At 37.8% G+C, this 17,113-nt stretch overlaps 1 protein-coding gene across 8 annotated transcripts in view; it reads right to left on the reverse strand.

Annotated features, from left to right (window-relative positions):
* Positions 1–17,113, reverse strand: part of lama2 (laminin, alpha 2) — a 206,846-nt gene that overhangs the window by 19,129 nt on the left and 170,604 nt on the right. For 4 of the 8 annotated variants that reach the window (XM_044376462.1, XM_044376461.1, XM_044376458.1 and 1 more), the window contains 16 exons: positions 16,840–16,942; positions 16,540–16,656; positions 14,929–15,111; positions 14,418–14,423; positions 13,572–13,726; positions 12,534–12,677; positions 7,876–8,009; positions 6,427–6,586; positions 6,210–6,334; positions 5,801–5,963; positions 4,617–4,761; positions 4,241–4,379; positions 3,718–3,729; positions 2,963–3,083; positions 1,569–1,724; positions 785–838 (listed from right to left, as the gene is read on the reverse strand). In XM_044376462.1, coding sequence (XP_044232397.1) covers positions 785–838; positions 1,569–1,724; positions 2,963–3,083; positions 3,718–3,729; positions 4,241–4,379; positions 4,617–4,761; positions 5,801–5,963; positions 6,210–6,334; positions 6,427–6,586; positions 7,876–8,009; positions 12,534–12,677; positions 13,572–13,726; positions 14,418–14,423; positions 14,929–15,111; positions 16,540–16,656; positions 16,840–16,942 — 1,917 coding nt within the window. The remainder of the gene's footprint in view (positions 1–784; positions 839–1,568; positions 1,725–2,962; positions 3,084–3,717; positions 3,730–4,240; positions 4,380–4,616; positions 4,762–5,800; positions 5,964–6,209; positions 6,335–6,426; positions 6,587–7,875; positions 8,010–12,533; positions 12,678–13,571; positions 13,727–14,417; positions 14,424–14,928; positions 15,112–16,539; positions 16,657–16,839; positions 16,943–17,113) is intronic. The other 4 variants (XM_044376465.1, XM_044376464.1, XM_044376459.1 and 1 more) reach the window with 3 other exon arrangements.

Below are 17,113 nucleotides of genomic sequence, written 5' to 3' on the forward strand. Positions count from 1 at the left end.
ATTCATGTGAGCAGCACGCTCACATTAAATGAGGCACACAAACACTGATACACATTATGCTAAAACACACATGCACCCACATACACAAATATAGACACAGATACCCATACATGCATTTACACAGACATACACACATATGCCTGCAAATATGAATGCATCTAATGCAAACTACTAATTACACACCAAACACACTGTGTTTCCAGTAGAGATAAAATTACAGTTTTATTTATTTATCAGTGATTAGGATAAAAGAGGGCAGTATTGGTACTCAAAGGACAGAGACTTCAAGTGTGTGTGTGTGTGTGTTTGTGTGAGTGCGTGCATGTGTGTCTGCATGGATGTCTGTGTGTGTGTGTGTGTGTGTGTTTAGCTGTAAGACAATCTAATCAGCATAGTTGCCAACAAACTCAAATCTCATTAATATGCACTCATGGAAACTTCATTCACTTAGAGAAAGGGTGCCTGTGTGCATGTATGTGTGTGTGTGTGTGTGTGTGTTTGTGTGGTCAGCTAAAAGCTAAGACAGCTACTACACAGATGCTATGTGTGCATGTATCTGTGTACTTGTCTGCATCTTTGAATGGGCATTTCTGTGTGAGTGTGTGTGAGATTTAGATAAAATACAATCCAATTAGCCTAGTTGCCAACAAATGCAAATCTCATTAATATGCACTTATGAAAACGTCAGTCACTTAGGGAAAGGGGTGCTGAATTTGGGTGAACATGAATGTGTGTGTGTGTGTGTGTGTGTGTGTGTGTGTGTGTGTGTGTGTGTTGAACCCACCTCTCCTGACTGTCTGCGTCTCCTCTTGGAGCTGGGGAGGTTTTTGTTCCGGACCTGTGATGGAAAGGTTTTTAGAAAAAAGGGAGAATAAATGTTCTTTATTTTATTGGTTGCTTAGTTTCCTAAAATGTGATTGGTACACGAATATCACTTCTAAGGAATTTTCCCTTGAAAATAAATTATACAACCAAGTACTATCTACAACAAATAGCCTGCAGAATCAACACTGTCTAATACCTTGTTGTGCCAGAGGTCTGCTGTTAACACATTTAGTTGTCTGCATACTAAATTTTCTGAGTATACTTAAATTTGTTAACATTTTATATTAGGTCTGTAGTTTTCCAACAATTTTCAAATAATATTCAAGAAAGTTTTTGTGAAAGAACAACAAGTATGTAATTTGGTACTAATTATAGTGAAAATAGAGACAGTGTTTAATTGGTCCACTTACAATTAATTGAGTTCAATTAACTAGTGTTACTAGTGTAACCTAGAGAGTCTTCTAGTCAGTGCACTGCAAACGTGCCATTTTTCTACAGGCCAGCATATAATTCAACATATACAGTGTAAAGAGTAACGTTTTCATACTATTTTTCTTATATTTAGTATCAAATTACATAATTCTTTCCAGGAAACTTCCTAAAATTATTTGGAAATTATCAGGAAACTACGGACCAGTAAAATAAACCCAAACACAAAACCTGCTTCAAATTAGTGTACAGTAGTATATAGTAGGGAAGTGAGTCACAGTTTAAATGAAAAAAAAAAAGTGATGACACTGAACCTGCTGGCTGACTGGTGGAACGCCGCCAACTGCCAACAGTATGGTCCCCGTGTCTTCCAGAGTGCTGAACGACAGGCTGATCTCAGTGTTGATCGCCAGCGACAGGCCACCAAGCTCCACATATCCCGGCTTAGAGAAACTGACTGTGTACAGGTTCTATGAGACAAAGATGAAATAGCTGTTTACATGCATTTTAACTCACATTAATGATTAGATCATTTGTTGTCCTTTACAAATCACTTTCAAATGGAAAAATAAAAAAATGAACTGAAAAGTAAAAAAAAGGGGAAAAAATAGCTGAGTTTGGATGATTAAAAATATGTCATCCACCTCTTATTACTTTAACTGTGGTTGTAAAGTGACACACAGACACACACAGACACACACACACAAACTTTCATCTTTGTAGCATAGCAGAGTGGTTGGGGGAGGAAGAGAAAACAGAGGAATAGAAAGACCTTCACTCTGCACACACTCAACCCTGCGCCTTTCTAATCCTTCATATACTCTTTATACACACTGTAAGCATGGCAGCATGTTTGTATAATTGAATGGGACTGGTGTATAGAAATCACGATGAATGCCTTGTATGGCTTTGAGAACTCCTTTGTCGATTCAGTGCAAGTGTATGTGTGGTTGTGTAACTTAGAGGAAAACATGTATGTACACGTATGGCATGTATATAAAAGGAAATTGAGAAATGTGTATATGGGGTATATTGGGGTTGCACTGATAAATAGGTAAACACTCTTTTTTGTGTACATGGAAAAATTAAGACAGTTTGAATTGGTCATTGCATTTCTGACCTTCACTCTTTCTCACACTTTCGGCATCTTTCTATTTTATGTGTTACACAAAGCCAGTTTTATTTCCTTAATAAACACATTTATTAAAAAATCAGGAAGTGAATGTAAAATGAGATAGAAAGAGGCAAACTAAAGTGGGAAAAGTAAAAGAGGCAGGGTCAAGCTAGGGGAAAACCAGAAGAAGAAGTTCCTCAGGTTTAACATGTCTAGAGCTTTTAATAACTCATAACTATTCATACCTGTATGTTAGATTTTCATTTTCCATGTACATATTCACACATCTTCTATTCAGTCACATTGTGACACTTGCACACAGACACATATCAAAATGATAAACCACTTAAGAAGCAGCAGAGCAGATAACACCATAAATACACAATCTGAAAGCTATTATACAGGAAGGTTTCAACATATCTGTACATTACTAATACTGGACTAGATAGTCAGTTTTACATAAGTTAAATGCTCTACTAACGCTAATGTAATATGAATTTGTAATGGATTATATAGTGTATCTACAGTACAGTACATAAATGTATATAAATACACTGTACATCTATAAACCTACAGCTAAGTGGACACTCTTACCTCTACATTACATCCTTTAGTGACCCCATTATAATCTGAACTACTGAGGAGATTATAAGGAGTTCTGGACACTTCAATCTCCCGAAGACAGCCAGCATAACGCTTCAGAGTGATCTCTGACCTATAAAGACATGAGCATTTTAGCAGAGACAATATAAAACTGAAGAAATCACAAACTCTGCAGACTTTCCTGTCTCTCAGCGGTGTAACATAATATAAAAAAAAACTGCAGTAAAGAAGCTGTTCCAGAAGCAAGGTGACATCTGAGCATCAACAACAAGAATAATCTGAACATGGTGTTTGTCCTGTCCACAGTGAACATGTTTTTAGCAGCATAATGCACCTTTTGTAACTATTTTCAGTGAGTTAGGGCTTTATTTTTGTAGCTCTGCAAAACGCTGTTTGCAGTGCTATGCAAAATTGGTAGCGACACTCTGCATCAAAAATACAATTTTGAATGTGATTATGACAATTATGCCTGTAAGACAAAATCATAAATGTCAGAAATTCCACCTAAATGTTGCTGAACAGACAAACACCACATTCAGTTTACTGAAGGATAGAGTGAATGATTTCAAGCCGCTGTGTGGAGGAGCAGGAGCCTTCAGTTGCCAGCCGAGATACAATCATACATATCGAGCGTGAGCTATACAGTGCTCTAGCATCAATGTGGCTAGCCTCATGCAGAGGGCTGTGGACAGTTGAATTTACAATATATCTGATTATGACATTTGTATATTTATTTATTTATTTACCTGGCTCTCTTGCTGTTAAGACAAAACATGATATTAAAGAATTAGCACATTCACAAACATCTTTAACTAATGACTCATCTAAACAAAAAGCGTTTTTTCTACTCAACCTTTACTGTAGGTTTAGGTTTACTGACAACATGAATGTATTTTAAAATACAACATATCAGACTTTGTCAAGGATAGAATGATAAAGTCCTGGACTTATTTCCGTCATTGTCCCTGGTGTTTTCACAGTCCATCAACCATTTAACCTGCTGACACACGCAATGTTTTAATGACATACTAAACTAGAAGGTATGAAAATTATAATTGGTTGTGAAGAGGCTCATTGTACTTGATCAGCAATTAAATTTGAAAAAAAAGTGTTTGTTTAATATCATTATTTATTAATTTTCAAAAAAAATTCAATATTCTCCCTTCACTGTGAAAACAAAATGAATAAATTATGCAATACATGTTATGGCCTTCTTTGCAATTAATACACATATGTGAGACTTAAATGAACACTGCAGTGTGTGTGCACCTGTAGTTTCCAATGGTAGGGAGCCCTCCAAAATAGATCTTCTGGTTTTCCTTGAGGTTCAGACCAGTAGCTGAACCCGGAGATATGGCCACTAGCTTCTCCTCAGCACCGCTGTCAATGTCCACTACGGTCACCGTGGCTTTATAAACAGTTACAGAGACATATATAATAATTGAACAGGCAGAAAGAAATAGTATGGTTTTGCATGAAGTTTGGATCCCACTAGTACAATGTTATAGAGTCTGTTCTGGTCTGATCAAGTCTGACTTTGAGTTTAATGAGCTAGTTTAGCTCATTTACTTCTCCCCTCTCTCATCACTGCTCCTTTTAGTCATTAAAACATGTGACTTTCCGTTTGTATGCTGTTGTTCTGTACCTTGTTTCTTGTTCCGTGACATGGTAAGGGATTTCCAGCGTCCATCATTGTGGCGGTTAGCTGATATGGCACTACCAACCCCTGACCCGAGGTCACAGTTCACCTTCACCTTGCCCTCTGACAGCTCCAGGGACATAAAGTCCTTCTATAGAGATCAACAGCCAAGGAGAAAGTGTTGTGAGGTACTGACATTTAAAGCCCAATAACTGTATTCAGTAGCAATAAGTTGAAAAACGTGTATCTCCCAAGATTTGAACATTTCAAGAGCTAGGTAAAACATATTTTTAGTGTAATGTATTCATGAGTTTATACCAGGGGTTGAAAAGGCTGAATAGTACAACATAATAATTTAGAGTTATGAGGTTTCAGATTACAACAACACATTGTGGTCTTTAATTTTAAAATCTTATTATAAAAGCTTATTTCAGTGGCACAGTTAGTGAGCAAAATTTTGCACACAATCAGTATACAATATATTAACTTTGTAAACTGTGATGGCCGCACCCACGGCCACATCAGCAGACTAATATTGTGGGTAATATCATGTCCACTCACCCTCACTTTGATTCTGCTTTCTCTATTTAGAATTAGTGTTTATTTCTTATTTTTATTTAGAGTTTTATTAGTGTTTTCACATACATAATTTCTAGATGGAGCAGACACATTTAGTTAATTTTGTGCTGCCAACACTTAGGTTTTGTTATCTTCAACTTGTAAAGATAACAGAACCAAATATATTAATAATATTATCATACTTTATTATAATATTTTGAGTTGAGTTCAATTCTGTTTTGTTGACTTCTTTTAGTGCCCAATTTAGTTATTAATTATGATTGCTTTGTTCTTTTGCAGTTTGTGGGTGAGTAATAACCCACCTTTTAAAACTACAAAAATCTGTGTCCTGCGCTGTTCAGTCTCTGACATAAACCTTGAACCTTACATGGTGATATTATCAATTTATATAGACATTGCCTCTTTGCCACTGCCTCTGAAAACTTAGATTTTTGTTTATTGTACTAAATCATTTTGTTTACCAATTCTAAATCTGTCTAAGTAAAGACGTACAAAAATCTAAAACACATAATTTACACAACTAAATCATAGTTTGCCCTGACTGTCAACCATGATCTTTACCATGAGGTTATCCTTTGGGCTTTGTATCCTTTCACACTCTACATACATACCATATCTTCAGTAGCCAGATACATGAGCAGAGCTTCCGAGGAGAAAGTTCGGAACTTGAAGGTAACAGTGGAAACATTGGGGTTCCACCTCGTGGGTCGGCCCACTGCGGCGTAGCCTTCACCATCCAGCTGGACAGTCCCCTCACTATCTGAACGCTGGGGGCTAACAAACACAGGGAAGGTAGCCCACTTTAATACGGCTGTTTTCTATTCAACTCACAAGTGAGTTTGAAATGCCACATAGAATAGAATGAAAAGATGATGAAGTGGCCTCTTGAATATCAAAAGACATCCACAAGAAAACTGATTGACTACGGAACTGTTTTTCATCTCAGGGATGTGGCATAATAGGAGAAACAAATTTACATTTTATGAAAAATATAAAAACTTTAACTGTATATTTGCATACCTCACAACACATCCTTTACAGTCTCCATGTCTCTCTCTGTAGTTCCACAATCCAATAGGTTTACTATCCAAGAAGGTCTCCCCCATGCACCCTGTGAATGTTGTTGTTCTTACAGCATCTGCTTTCTAAAAGAGAAAAATAATGATGGGGAAAAAAAGAAAGAGAGACAGACAGATTTTTGATGTTGTTATGCAGAACCAGAGAGACAGACAGATACCTTGACAGTGCCGAGTATTCCTCCCACAAACAGGTAGGCGTTCTGGTCTACGTCCAGGATGGTGTAGGCCGTGGGCGAGTTGGCACTGGCCGGGGTCGGCATCATACCAGCCATAGAGCCTTCCAGAGGATATACTGATATGGTACCATTCAACCCATTACTGGAAAGCGAGAAAGACAGAGCAAGGGGAGGAAGTTATTTTGTTTGCCAATCCATATTTCCTGGAAGACATTTATGACTGAACATATTGGAGTCACTTGAAATCAGCTTTTATGAACTCTTGGTGCAAAAGATGAATGATAGAAAGTGCATTGTGGAACCAGTTTGTAGCAGTGGGACCTCTGAGCTTTACAGTGCAATTAATCTCCCACCTTGAGTTCATTTCCAAAGCAGAAACTGCATGTCTGTATCGTGTGGGGGAACATTTTCAAGACTGATAGTCTGTGTGATCCCCTTGGAAAACACCTTTGGGAAATCTCTCAAATGGAAAGACATGGTGCAGGTGGGACGTCTGCTTGGTGTGAATGGGTCTTGTGTTGGATGGTCTATATACAGCACCACCTCAGCTTTCACAGAGAAAAACTGGACCGGCAGGATTACACTGTATCTGTGTAATGATGTGCCACGGGCTGTCAAGGCTGTAAACTCTTGATTTCCCAAGTGAAAAAACAATCTTTTCCTAAGCAGCATGAATGAAATGATGTCCTGTGGTTGTTAGGTTTCCTTATTTTTACTATTAGCATTGGTTGTTGTCGATTACATTAGGTTACAGTGAGTGCAAGGCGAATTCATCAGGTCAACATTGAAATAACTAATATCAACCAGTCAGTGCTCCACACCCATATAGTAGCATATGCTGCTCCTTACTATTACATAAGAAGCACACCTCCAGTTAAATTGGATCTCTTTTAACACATTTTAAAACTTAAAATGTATACTCATTCTTACTGTTTAGACAGTGTTGTGCTGTATCTCAGTGTTTCTCCTTCCTTCTCTAGCTCAAAATATATATATACTCAAGAGTTTATAAAACAAATGATGCTTTTCATGTCAAATTTTGACTCTGATTTTTTAATCGAGTTAAAATTTTTGAACATAAACATATGATGAACCTGTGTGTCTGCTTTTTACTTATAAGTTGCTGATGTCTATCATAGAGTGGAGCTAGTGTGCATCTGTGTATTTAGATGTTTGCTCTACATTGGATCTCTTTCATGATGCCACTTTCAACGAGTGCTAATCCAATTTGCGTATGTGTGTGTTTGTATGTCTGAATATAATGTAACAGTTTGTGTGTGTATCCTGATAATGCTTCTCAACATTCATGTTTTTCTAAGATGAAATGTAGCTAACATCAATGTTAGCTTTTGATGCATGTTTGAATGACAAACAGTAGATGCGTATGTCTCTGAGAAACAAAAAGCATGTATGTGTGTGCACAATTCTTACCGTGATGCCTCTATTCTGTGCCAGTTCCCATCATGGATGGTGAGATGGGGATATTCAACTCTCCCCACGCCTGAACCCACATCCCAAAGGAAATTCACCTTCCCCTTGCGCATCTCTAAGGCCAAGAAATCAACCTGAGATACACAGAAGACATAATGCTGAATATTCTGTTTTTTGGAATTTGACATTATGCACATTGTTGCTCTTGAGATGTCAACATGTCAACATAGGCAAAAAACTGAACTGAATTCACCTGAAAGGAGAAAGGAATACCAGAGGAAAGAGAGGGAGATGCAATGAGACAGAAGATCTATCTATTTTATTTGGGGTCTGTTTCACTGTATCCAGAGCAATTCATCTAATTTTGAGCTGATTGTATTCATTTAGACATCTGATTAAACTCGCAATGAAATTTGAAAAAGGTCAAATTAAGGTTTTTATTCAAGGAGGACATGCACTGAAGATCAGACCACACAAATCTCAACCAGGGGACATCAGAGACACCTCTGGTCATCAGATGTAAATTATGAAATTTTCACTTTAAGCTTTAATTTAATATCAGAACTCCAGTTGTAAAATTACTAGATAAGCTACTGTATGCATTGCCCTTACAGTTGCCATAATGCAATCAAAATGTAGTGTAAATAGCATGTACAGTACTTTCTGACTTTTTAAAAATCATACAATGCATTGCTACGCTTTTGCCCCTGATTTGACTTATTCAACACCTATTAATGGTGATGCGAAATGATGATTACTTATAAGCGTCCGAAATCTGCATTTATTACTCACTACAGAATATCTTATAGAGTATTTATCAGGTGAAAATAGTAAATGAGTGAATGGTGGAGAGATTTCAGACTCTCAGCTCTGGCCTATTCTGAGGGTACAAAGTCTCAGGTTTTGACCATCTGTCTCTACAAGTGAATTTTCACAGTATCTTGCTGTATTTTGATTAATAGTCTTATGTATGAGCCAAAAAATTAATAAGAGAATTTTCGAGCATATGCTCTCATCTGGATGCTGTCTCAGAAGTACACACTCACACACACAGCATTATTATTCATATAGTATTATGCACAATTAGAGATTATAAGGGAATCACATTTGAAGACACAAATGACACACATACACACACATAAGTACACACACTTATCTTTCTAGTCTCTCTAGGGTAATGGTGATTATTCATTAGCACAGATCACAGGGCAGCATCGTTATTATTCAACTAGCATTACACACTATTAGTGAAATGTTAGAGGTGCACACACACACACACACACACACACACACACTGAGCATTACTATTCATGTGGAATTCTTCACTATTAGGGAATATAAGTGAGAGACACTCGCACATGCATGCATGCTCAAGTCTTCCCAGTCTGATGAAGCAAAGCAGTGATTTCTCAGGGGAAATCAGGCTAAAGCAGATAGCAACATAAACTTGTTGCTAATTGCTGCTGCTCATTAGGACACACACATACAAATACACACCTGCCCACACATAAACACACTTTGGGATTATCAGTGGTACCTTAACACAGCAGTGTGCTATGTTACTAGGGGTATTAGTGAGTATGTGTCAAGAAGTATTAATTATTCTCATATTAGACAAATCACTCTGGGATTATGAGTAGGCTGTGCATGTGTTTGTGTATGTGTGTGGTTGAGCGACAGAGGGAGGAACTTAAGTGTGTGTTTCTCTCTGTGCATGTAAACTTCTGTGTATGTCTACAGTCTTGAATGCAGGCATTTTTAAGTATGATAAATGCTACACAATTTACAGTGTAGAGCCTCAACAATGTATTAAATATGATTAATGCTTTAATATGAAACAGTTAAAACATTTACTGTCATCTCCATTTTCCATTTTGTCAGCAATTATACCAGAGCCATTGTAGGGGAAAGTCCCCTCATGTTTCTAGCACAGATGGTACAAACCCTCAAACAACAGGACCAGCTCTTTCTTCAACCCCCCAGGAATGCTGGCCAACAAGACATCAGTGAGATTTCCAAATGTCTCACTGATCAGACCATACACCATATCCTGCAAACAGCAACGATCGAGATAGGAAAACAACTAATTTCCTGCATTGCCGCTAAACCAGACCACTGACCCTGCCACCTTTGACCCTTCACGATCTCCAAGAGCTAGCAACATGGTAAGACCAATTCACACCCCAGTGTGAGCTGATAGCACAACTTAGATAAACATTCCCCATATCATAACTCACCCCTAAGAACCAGTCACCCACAGAGACTAGCTAAGACCAACTTTGATCCGTGAACTCTGATTTTGGGACTCAAATAACTATCCAAAGAACTGAAACTAGCAGGCAGGCAAGCTAGCATAAAAGTTGCAGACAGTTCACAAGTCATCACCACCAACAATATGGAGAACCAAGACTTGCTGCACAACATATCCATATCACACCCCAGTGACATACAGACACTCCTAGACATTTACCAGAACACTCCACAGCAAACATGTGGAGAGACACACACATGGGTGCATATCCCAGGGAGTCGGGGAGACGAGTCCCCCCATTTTCTGAAAAGCATGAAGTTGTCCCCCCAGTAAATTATTTCTAAATAAATGATGTAGTTGACAATATATTTAATAGAAGCCGACATAAACACAACATTTTTTGAAGGTTTTGCTTATGTATGTATTCTGCTCAGCGGTCTAAACCGTTGCATATACTAAACTAAGTGGAAATTTGGGAATGAAGTGAATCCTGATATCTTTGCTTGCTACTGGACGATGTTTCCCAGATTCCATCTCTGTAGCACCTGTAGCGCGTGAGTTGTGTCTTTAAGTGAGTGAGTCTAGTGACTGATGAACCCTGCTAAATCCCAACAAGGATCAAGCTGCTGCTGGAGGGTAAACAAGCAAATACTGCGCCAGCGGCTCTATAAAGTAGATAAATATGTATAGTGATGGCCTAAAAGTGATTTATTAATATATATTCTAAACTACTATTAATGGCAAAAAAGACAGCAACACATTATGTAGTCCTGATATTAGCAACAACCTGACCAGGCTCACTTAAGGTGGACTGACCTTTAAGATTCACCAGCTATTCTTATGTTAGTGACAAGCCCCCCACCCCTCGCCCTCACTCCCTCAAGTTGTAATGAGATCTGCACCCTTGGACACACACAGACACACACAAATGGCATGGACCCCTGCCATTTGCAGTCAGACAAAAAGGGAACAAAGGACTGAAAACCCATGGACTCTAAAATGTAGATTTTTGTCCAAGGACAATTAATATTGTATGTTAGTATGTGTGTGTATATCACGCTATGTTTCTGCTTCAGTTAGATTTGTGTTCCACTGCCTTTAAAACAGGAGATGTACCACTATCACAATTCTATCATCTTTGATAATACTAACACAATGTTTAGAACCATTCTGCTTGTTTCATTCTCACAACAATATCACAACTCACTCACTACTATCCACAATACAAAATTAGAAATCATCAGTTGTTATAAGACTAACAGTCTTGATTAAAAGAGTGACAGCATTCAGGGGTTGAATTCCATGAATAGCAGGGGACTGACACTTCCCACCCCAGAAACCATGCTTTTCCCTTTTTGGCTGGTTGAATCGATGAGAGATGTGAAAAGGCTATTTGAAACCATGCTTTTAGCTGGTTGAATGTTGCTTTTTGGGGAAAAAATGGCCGGTATAATGCTGCTTTTTGTTGCATGAATGAAAGTGTGGAAATGCAAGTCTGAAGATGTGAGTCAAGAAAATGCTAGTTGAAACCAAGCTAGTCAGAAAAGTCTAGCTGGAAAATGTGAGTCATGAATTAACAGTCAAAACTAGGAGAGCCTAAACCAGGAGCTCCCCTCCCATGGGAACTTTTCCAAACCTGACTGACCGACTTATTCATCATTTCGAGATCCAGATTCAAGTTCCTCAACCCAGCACATCCAACTCCAATCCCCGCAAGAAGCCACCCCAGGGAGCAAGCAAGTATTTCTACAAAATCTCCATTAACTTGCTTCAACCCTTGTGCTTTCATAATTGGTAACTTTAATCGGCAAATCAGAAATAATCTACTGTACCGTCGATTTGACTTGCTGCTTCTCAGGTCATCTCATCTGTCTATCAGGTCTCTCATATCAACTACAGAATAGATACTGCTGAATCATTCATTTCAATCATTCACTAACCAAAGCTAGTTTCCCCTTTCCCTATTGTCTTGTTTATAATCTGTTGTAATTGTAGTGTTAAGTAACTGTAGTTGTAGTATAGTAATGAATGTGTGTCTAACAAAAAATGAACTTGTTGGGGTTGTCTTGTGTTTTTTGGATATTTTGGCATGTTCTAACATGAACAAAGCTGATTTGTGGATTAAGATTATAGTTCAATTTAACTTTATACAGTAGCACTTCTGGTTATGGTTAGGGTTAAGAGAAGCCTCCAACAAAGAACTATAATGTCCACAAGTATTTTCTTTGTGTATGACTGTTTCTCTCAGCCTTACATATTCAGTATTGGAAGACAGTTAGTATCCACTAATGCAGTTTTGACAGTGGTATTTTTCCTAGACCTATACAGTCCACACATAGACAATTTTGTGTATTTGTGCTCATTTCTGGTGTATATACTGTACATTTAGTATATATAGTATACTTACATATTTAGCTGATCCCAGGTAGAAGAGCAGGTTATCAGGTGTGGTGGTTTTGACGTGAAGGATGATGGTGTTGTACCTCCCCTTCCTGATATCGGGGCGGTAACTACGGAGACAGTCACCACCTGACGACACTGATACTTTGATCTAAAAAGAAGGACAAAGACAGATGAAGACAGTTTGCTCATGCAGTATTTTGCATCATACAGTAGCTTGCACCACGTCTTCAAGTATGCATTTGTATGTTATGTAGTTAAAGTCAAGTATAAAAACCAGGTTTTTTCCTGTATGTAGAAGATAGTACAACCACTGCAATTCGAAAATCACATGCCTATTTGTAGAATAGATTTCACTCACCTTTTTAGGTGGGGATTTAAATAAATATTACATATTTCATACAAAATTCATTCCAAGGATCACCCCCCCCCCCAAAAAAAAGCTGAAAAAATGCTTTCTCTTTCATAAAGAGGTAAATTATTTATTTTTTTATTTTTGATGGTGTCTTCACAGTGAGTTTTCACACTGCCTGCACCTCAGTACTGTCTGTTGTTGAGTAAGCTTTTAGTAGTTGTCTTACATACTTGCCACTTTAAATTTTACAAAATGAACCTGTCACAAATTAGGGATGCATGATATTATCGGCACGTCATAGGTATTGGCCGAGAAAAGCTCTGAAATGAAATATTGGCATCGGCGAATTCTGCCGATTATGAGAGGCCGATATGTCACCTTCTCCAACGCCACCTGATATCATATATAAATGGATATATATTAGCTGCAGCATGGCCGGAGGGAAGCACAGCCAGCTAGCCTCGCTATATTGTTTATTTATGCAATTACACTGGAGAAAGCTAAATTAAAACTACAACCACTACAAGACCAGACAACAATACTTTAATACATTCTAATGTTATACAAATAAATTCACAGGTATTTGATTATTAAATCATGCTAAATGGTTGCAAAAACTATTGTTTTAGGGCACCCACTGCTTGAAAAATGATCAGATTGACAGTTGCACATGTTGATGTGTTAACTTACCGAGTTAGCTTGTTTCCTGGCTTGGTTGATCAGTTCCTTGATTTGTGAGATGTTTCGCTTCAAGTTGTCCTGCAGCTTTTTGATTGGCTGCAGCTTCTCCAACAGCCTATCAGCTTCATCCTCTAAATCTTTAACTTTGGCTCCTGCAGCATGGACTGAGGAGAGAGATAAAGTATAGTAGTGATACAGAACCAGTACAGTCGTTATTATCGTCAATGCTATATATTACAGCCGAGAGAGCGTGGAGAGCTTGCAGTGAGGAGTGAGGAGAGGATGAGAAATTATGGCAGCTGAGAAAATCACTGATATTACTCAAAGAAGGAGGCAAAATATGGAGGAAGAGCGAGAAAGATGGGAAAGCCAGTAAGAGCCAAACAATTAGTGTAGCTCTGCATTCAAAGAGAAGCTTTTCTACATGATTGAATATATATCATACAGGCTTGAAAATGGAGGAAGACAGAAAGACTGTGAAAGAGTTCCATGCTTTGCAATGTGTAGAGCTCTCATGCTCTAGCAGAGCAGAGCCATTACTAAAAGCAACTACTGTATACTTTATAGATATTAAAGATGCTGATAAAATTAATGGGTGATGCTCCAATACTGTTGTTGAAATCTGATTATAAACCCAAAAAATCACATTAATACAATACTTTTTTATGATATAATTTAAGTTATGACTTAAAATACTTAAATTATTTAATATAGCAAACCCACAAATGTCTAAAACTATATACAGGTAGGGCGTCAACATTAATCTCAAAATTACTTGGTAATTGCAACATGGTATTGGTGCATCACTTATAATAATAATAAGTGCTTATATTGAGGTAAGTGAAATATACATACTTATAGCTGTGAGGATTGAAAAAGGGGAGACAAAGAGAAAAATATTAGATCTTGGTTAATGTAGTCATAATTTGCCAATTTATGTGAATTACCCAGTATCTCCAAAAAGGAAAAACATTAAGGTAAAATAGCCTTATTTTCTATATTACAATAGGTGCTGAGTTTCATAGGTTGGTTGATCATTTGTTTAAGGAAATGCACATATAGAAGCTACAATATAATTCAAGTAAGTAAAGGAAAGGCACAAAATTAACAAAACAATTTTGTTACACAATAGTAGTTTGTTAGCCAACAAAAAGTTGTGTGTTAAAACATTTTTAGAGAGCAGTAACAGTTCTTGGTAGCTTTTCCTATTCATAAATACATAATTGGCATCGAAAAAGGACACAAATTGAGACAGGCAACTTTTACTAGACTGATCAAAATGCAACATTTTAATGCTCATTTTATTAAATTCTATCCAATTCTTCTGTTTTACTACTACGTAACTAGCTAATAATAAAGTACATACTGTTTTTCTCTGGGTCTTGGATCATCTGATTGGCTGCATTGACAGTGTCCTCCAAGTCGCTGTAGTTCCTCTGTATGCCACCAAGTCGCAGGTTCAAATCCCCAAGGCGCTCCAGGACGTCTATGGCTGTGGCATTTGCATCAGCTGCTACAGCCTTTGTGGCTGCTAGTTTAGCTGCTGTATCTGTCAAACAATGAAAGAACCAAAAACAAAAAAGGTAATCAAATTACATATGTTAATCAATGGAATTATCAAATTGGACCAATAGTTGGGTTTTTTGATGTATTCAGGTGATAATTATGTGCTGATGGAGCTTTTTTTAATAAATATTTATGGTGGAATTGATCATCCTTTGTAACCTGAGATGATTTTGTATTCTTGATTTTGCCTTGTTTTGTGATGGGGAGTAGTGGTTAAAAACAGACAAAAGACAAACAGAAGTTGGATTCCAGTTCAGATTTGGAGCAGTGATTGAGTTATATGAGTTTTATTCAAAATAGTTTTGAACTGACACTGCAGTTGAAGCAGTAGCTACTCACAGCTGTAAAAATGTAAAATAAATCAGAACATTACAGGAACAAATTTTTACTTTTTTATTTTTCTAACTTTTACATTTTCAGTACAGTCCAGAGTCACAGTTTGATTACAGTGCCACTGTTTGAGAAAGATTTTGTATGATTTGATTTTACTACAAAATTTAAAGTGTAGTAATTTCTTGTATATTAACTGCCAAAACAGAGTACTATGCAGGGTAGTATATACTGTAGTTGATACATTAAAATATTAGTATGCAGCGTGGGACATATCTTCAGTTTTTTTTCTGCTGTACATCTAATCCAAGAGGTTGTATAAACAAGACTATGAAACTGCTCCTTGCAGTACAGAGAGTACATACTGTAGATGGATGGAAGGAGGCGAGTCACTTCTTCATCTCACTAAACCTCGTCTTTATGGGCTTCTCACCCCTGCCTCAGGGACGACTCTGTGCTTCCACTTAATATCACAGGATTTGTTGTGTAGATGCAATGAATACAAAACTTGTTTGATACAACTTATGGTTTAGATCAGCCTGTTAGTTGATTTTAGTGGCAAAGACTGAAACTGTAGTCATCACACTGGCGGATAACCTTTGCTGACCATCGCACCCAACCACACAACAAAATGTGGTTGCTAGGTTGAGTGCATTCTGTAGAAATGAGCACACTAATCTTTAACTTTGCAGCAATCTGACTCATCATGACCTGTTACTGTTGTATTATTTTAAAGTCACAGGGTTTAAATTCACAGGGATTTGAACTGAAAATGAACAGGGTTAACCTCTGGGTCTCATCCATTTACAATTTGTAGTAGTTACATTTAACTGTTAGCTGTGCATTGATCCCAATGAAATCGTGTGTATCACCTCGGTTCAACAACCCCCCTATGACTGCAGTGCTTTTCTGTGTGTGTTTCTGTGAGTACTGACATGTGTCAAGTTGAGTTTACCAGAGCAACTGACCTCTATCCAGGCGCTGCTATCGATCCACTCTCACTTTATCTCTCTCTCATGCGCACGCGCACACACACACACACACACACACACATACATACTGTGTATTCGTGCAGTCATACCATTGGGGATAGCATTGAGCAGTGCCATGGTTCCGTTGACAGCTTTGAGCAGGTCTTTGGTTTTGTCTCTCGCTGCTTTAACTCTGTCCTTTAGTCCGGCCACACTATCTGCATTCTCTACAAAAACACAAACACACACACAAAGTAAATGATGATGATGGTTTGATTTGAAGCCAAGACTGCCTACTAATAAAAACTCTTCTGTTACTATCTATCTATACAGTATATGCATAAAATCTACAGTATGTACTGAATGAAACACATTGTACAGTATACACACATACAGTACACTCACAATACCTTTGACATCATATTGAAGTTGATTAGCTTGGTTCAGCAGTACGTGACTCTTCTGAAGGGCATCTTCAGCTGCCTCCTTCACTGGGACCTCTGGACCTAAAGCCTATACACACACACACACGCACACACACACACACACACAATGAAACAGTGCAAAATCTGTGACTTCACATGCCTTCACCAAAAATGCCTCCAGGAAAACTTGGATCCCACACATGAATTAAATACCTTTCGTCACAAATAAAAAGGTGCAGTAATGTGCATGCTACCTTTC

The sequence above is a fragment of the Thunnus albacares genome, chromosome 16 (genome assembly GCF_914725855.1).
Source record: "Thunnus albacares chromosome 16, fThuAlb1.1, whole genome shotgun sequence".
Taxonomy (NCBI): Eukaryota; Metazoa; Chordata; class Actinopteri; order Scombriformes; family Scombridae; genus Thunnus; species Thunnus albacares.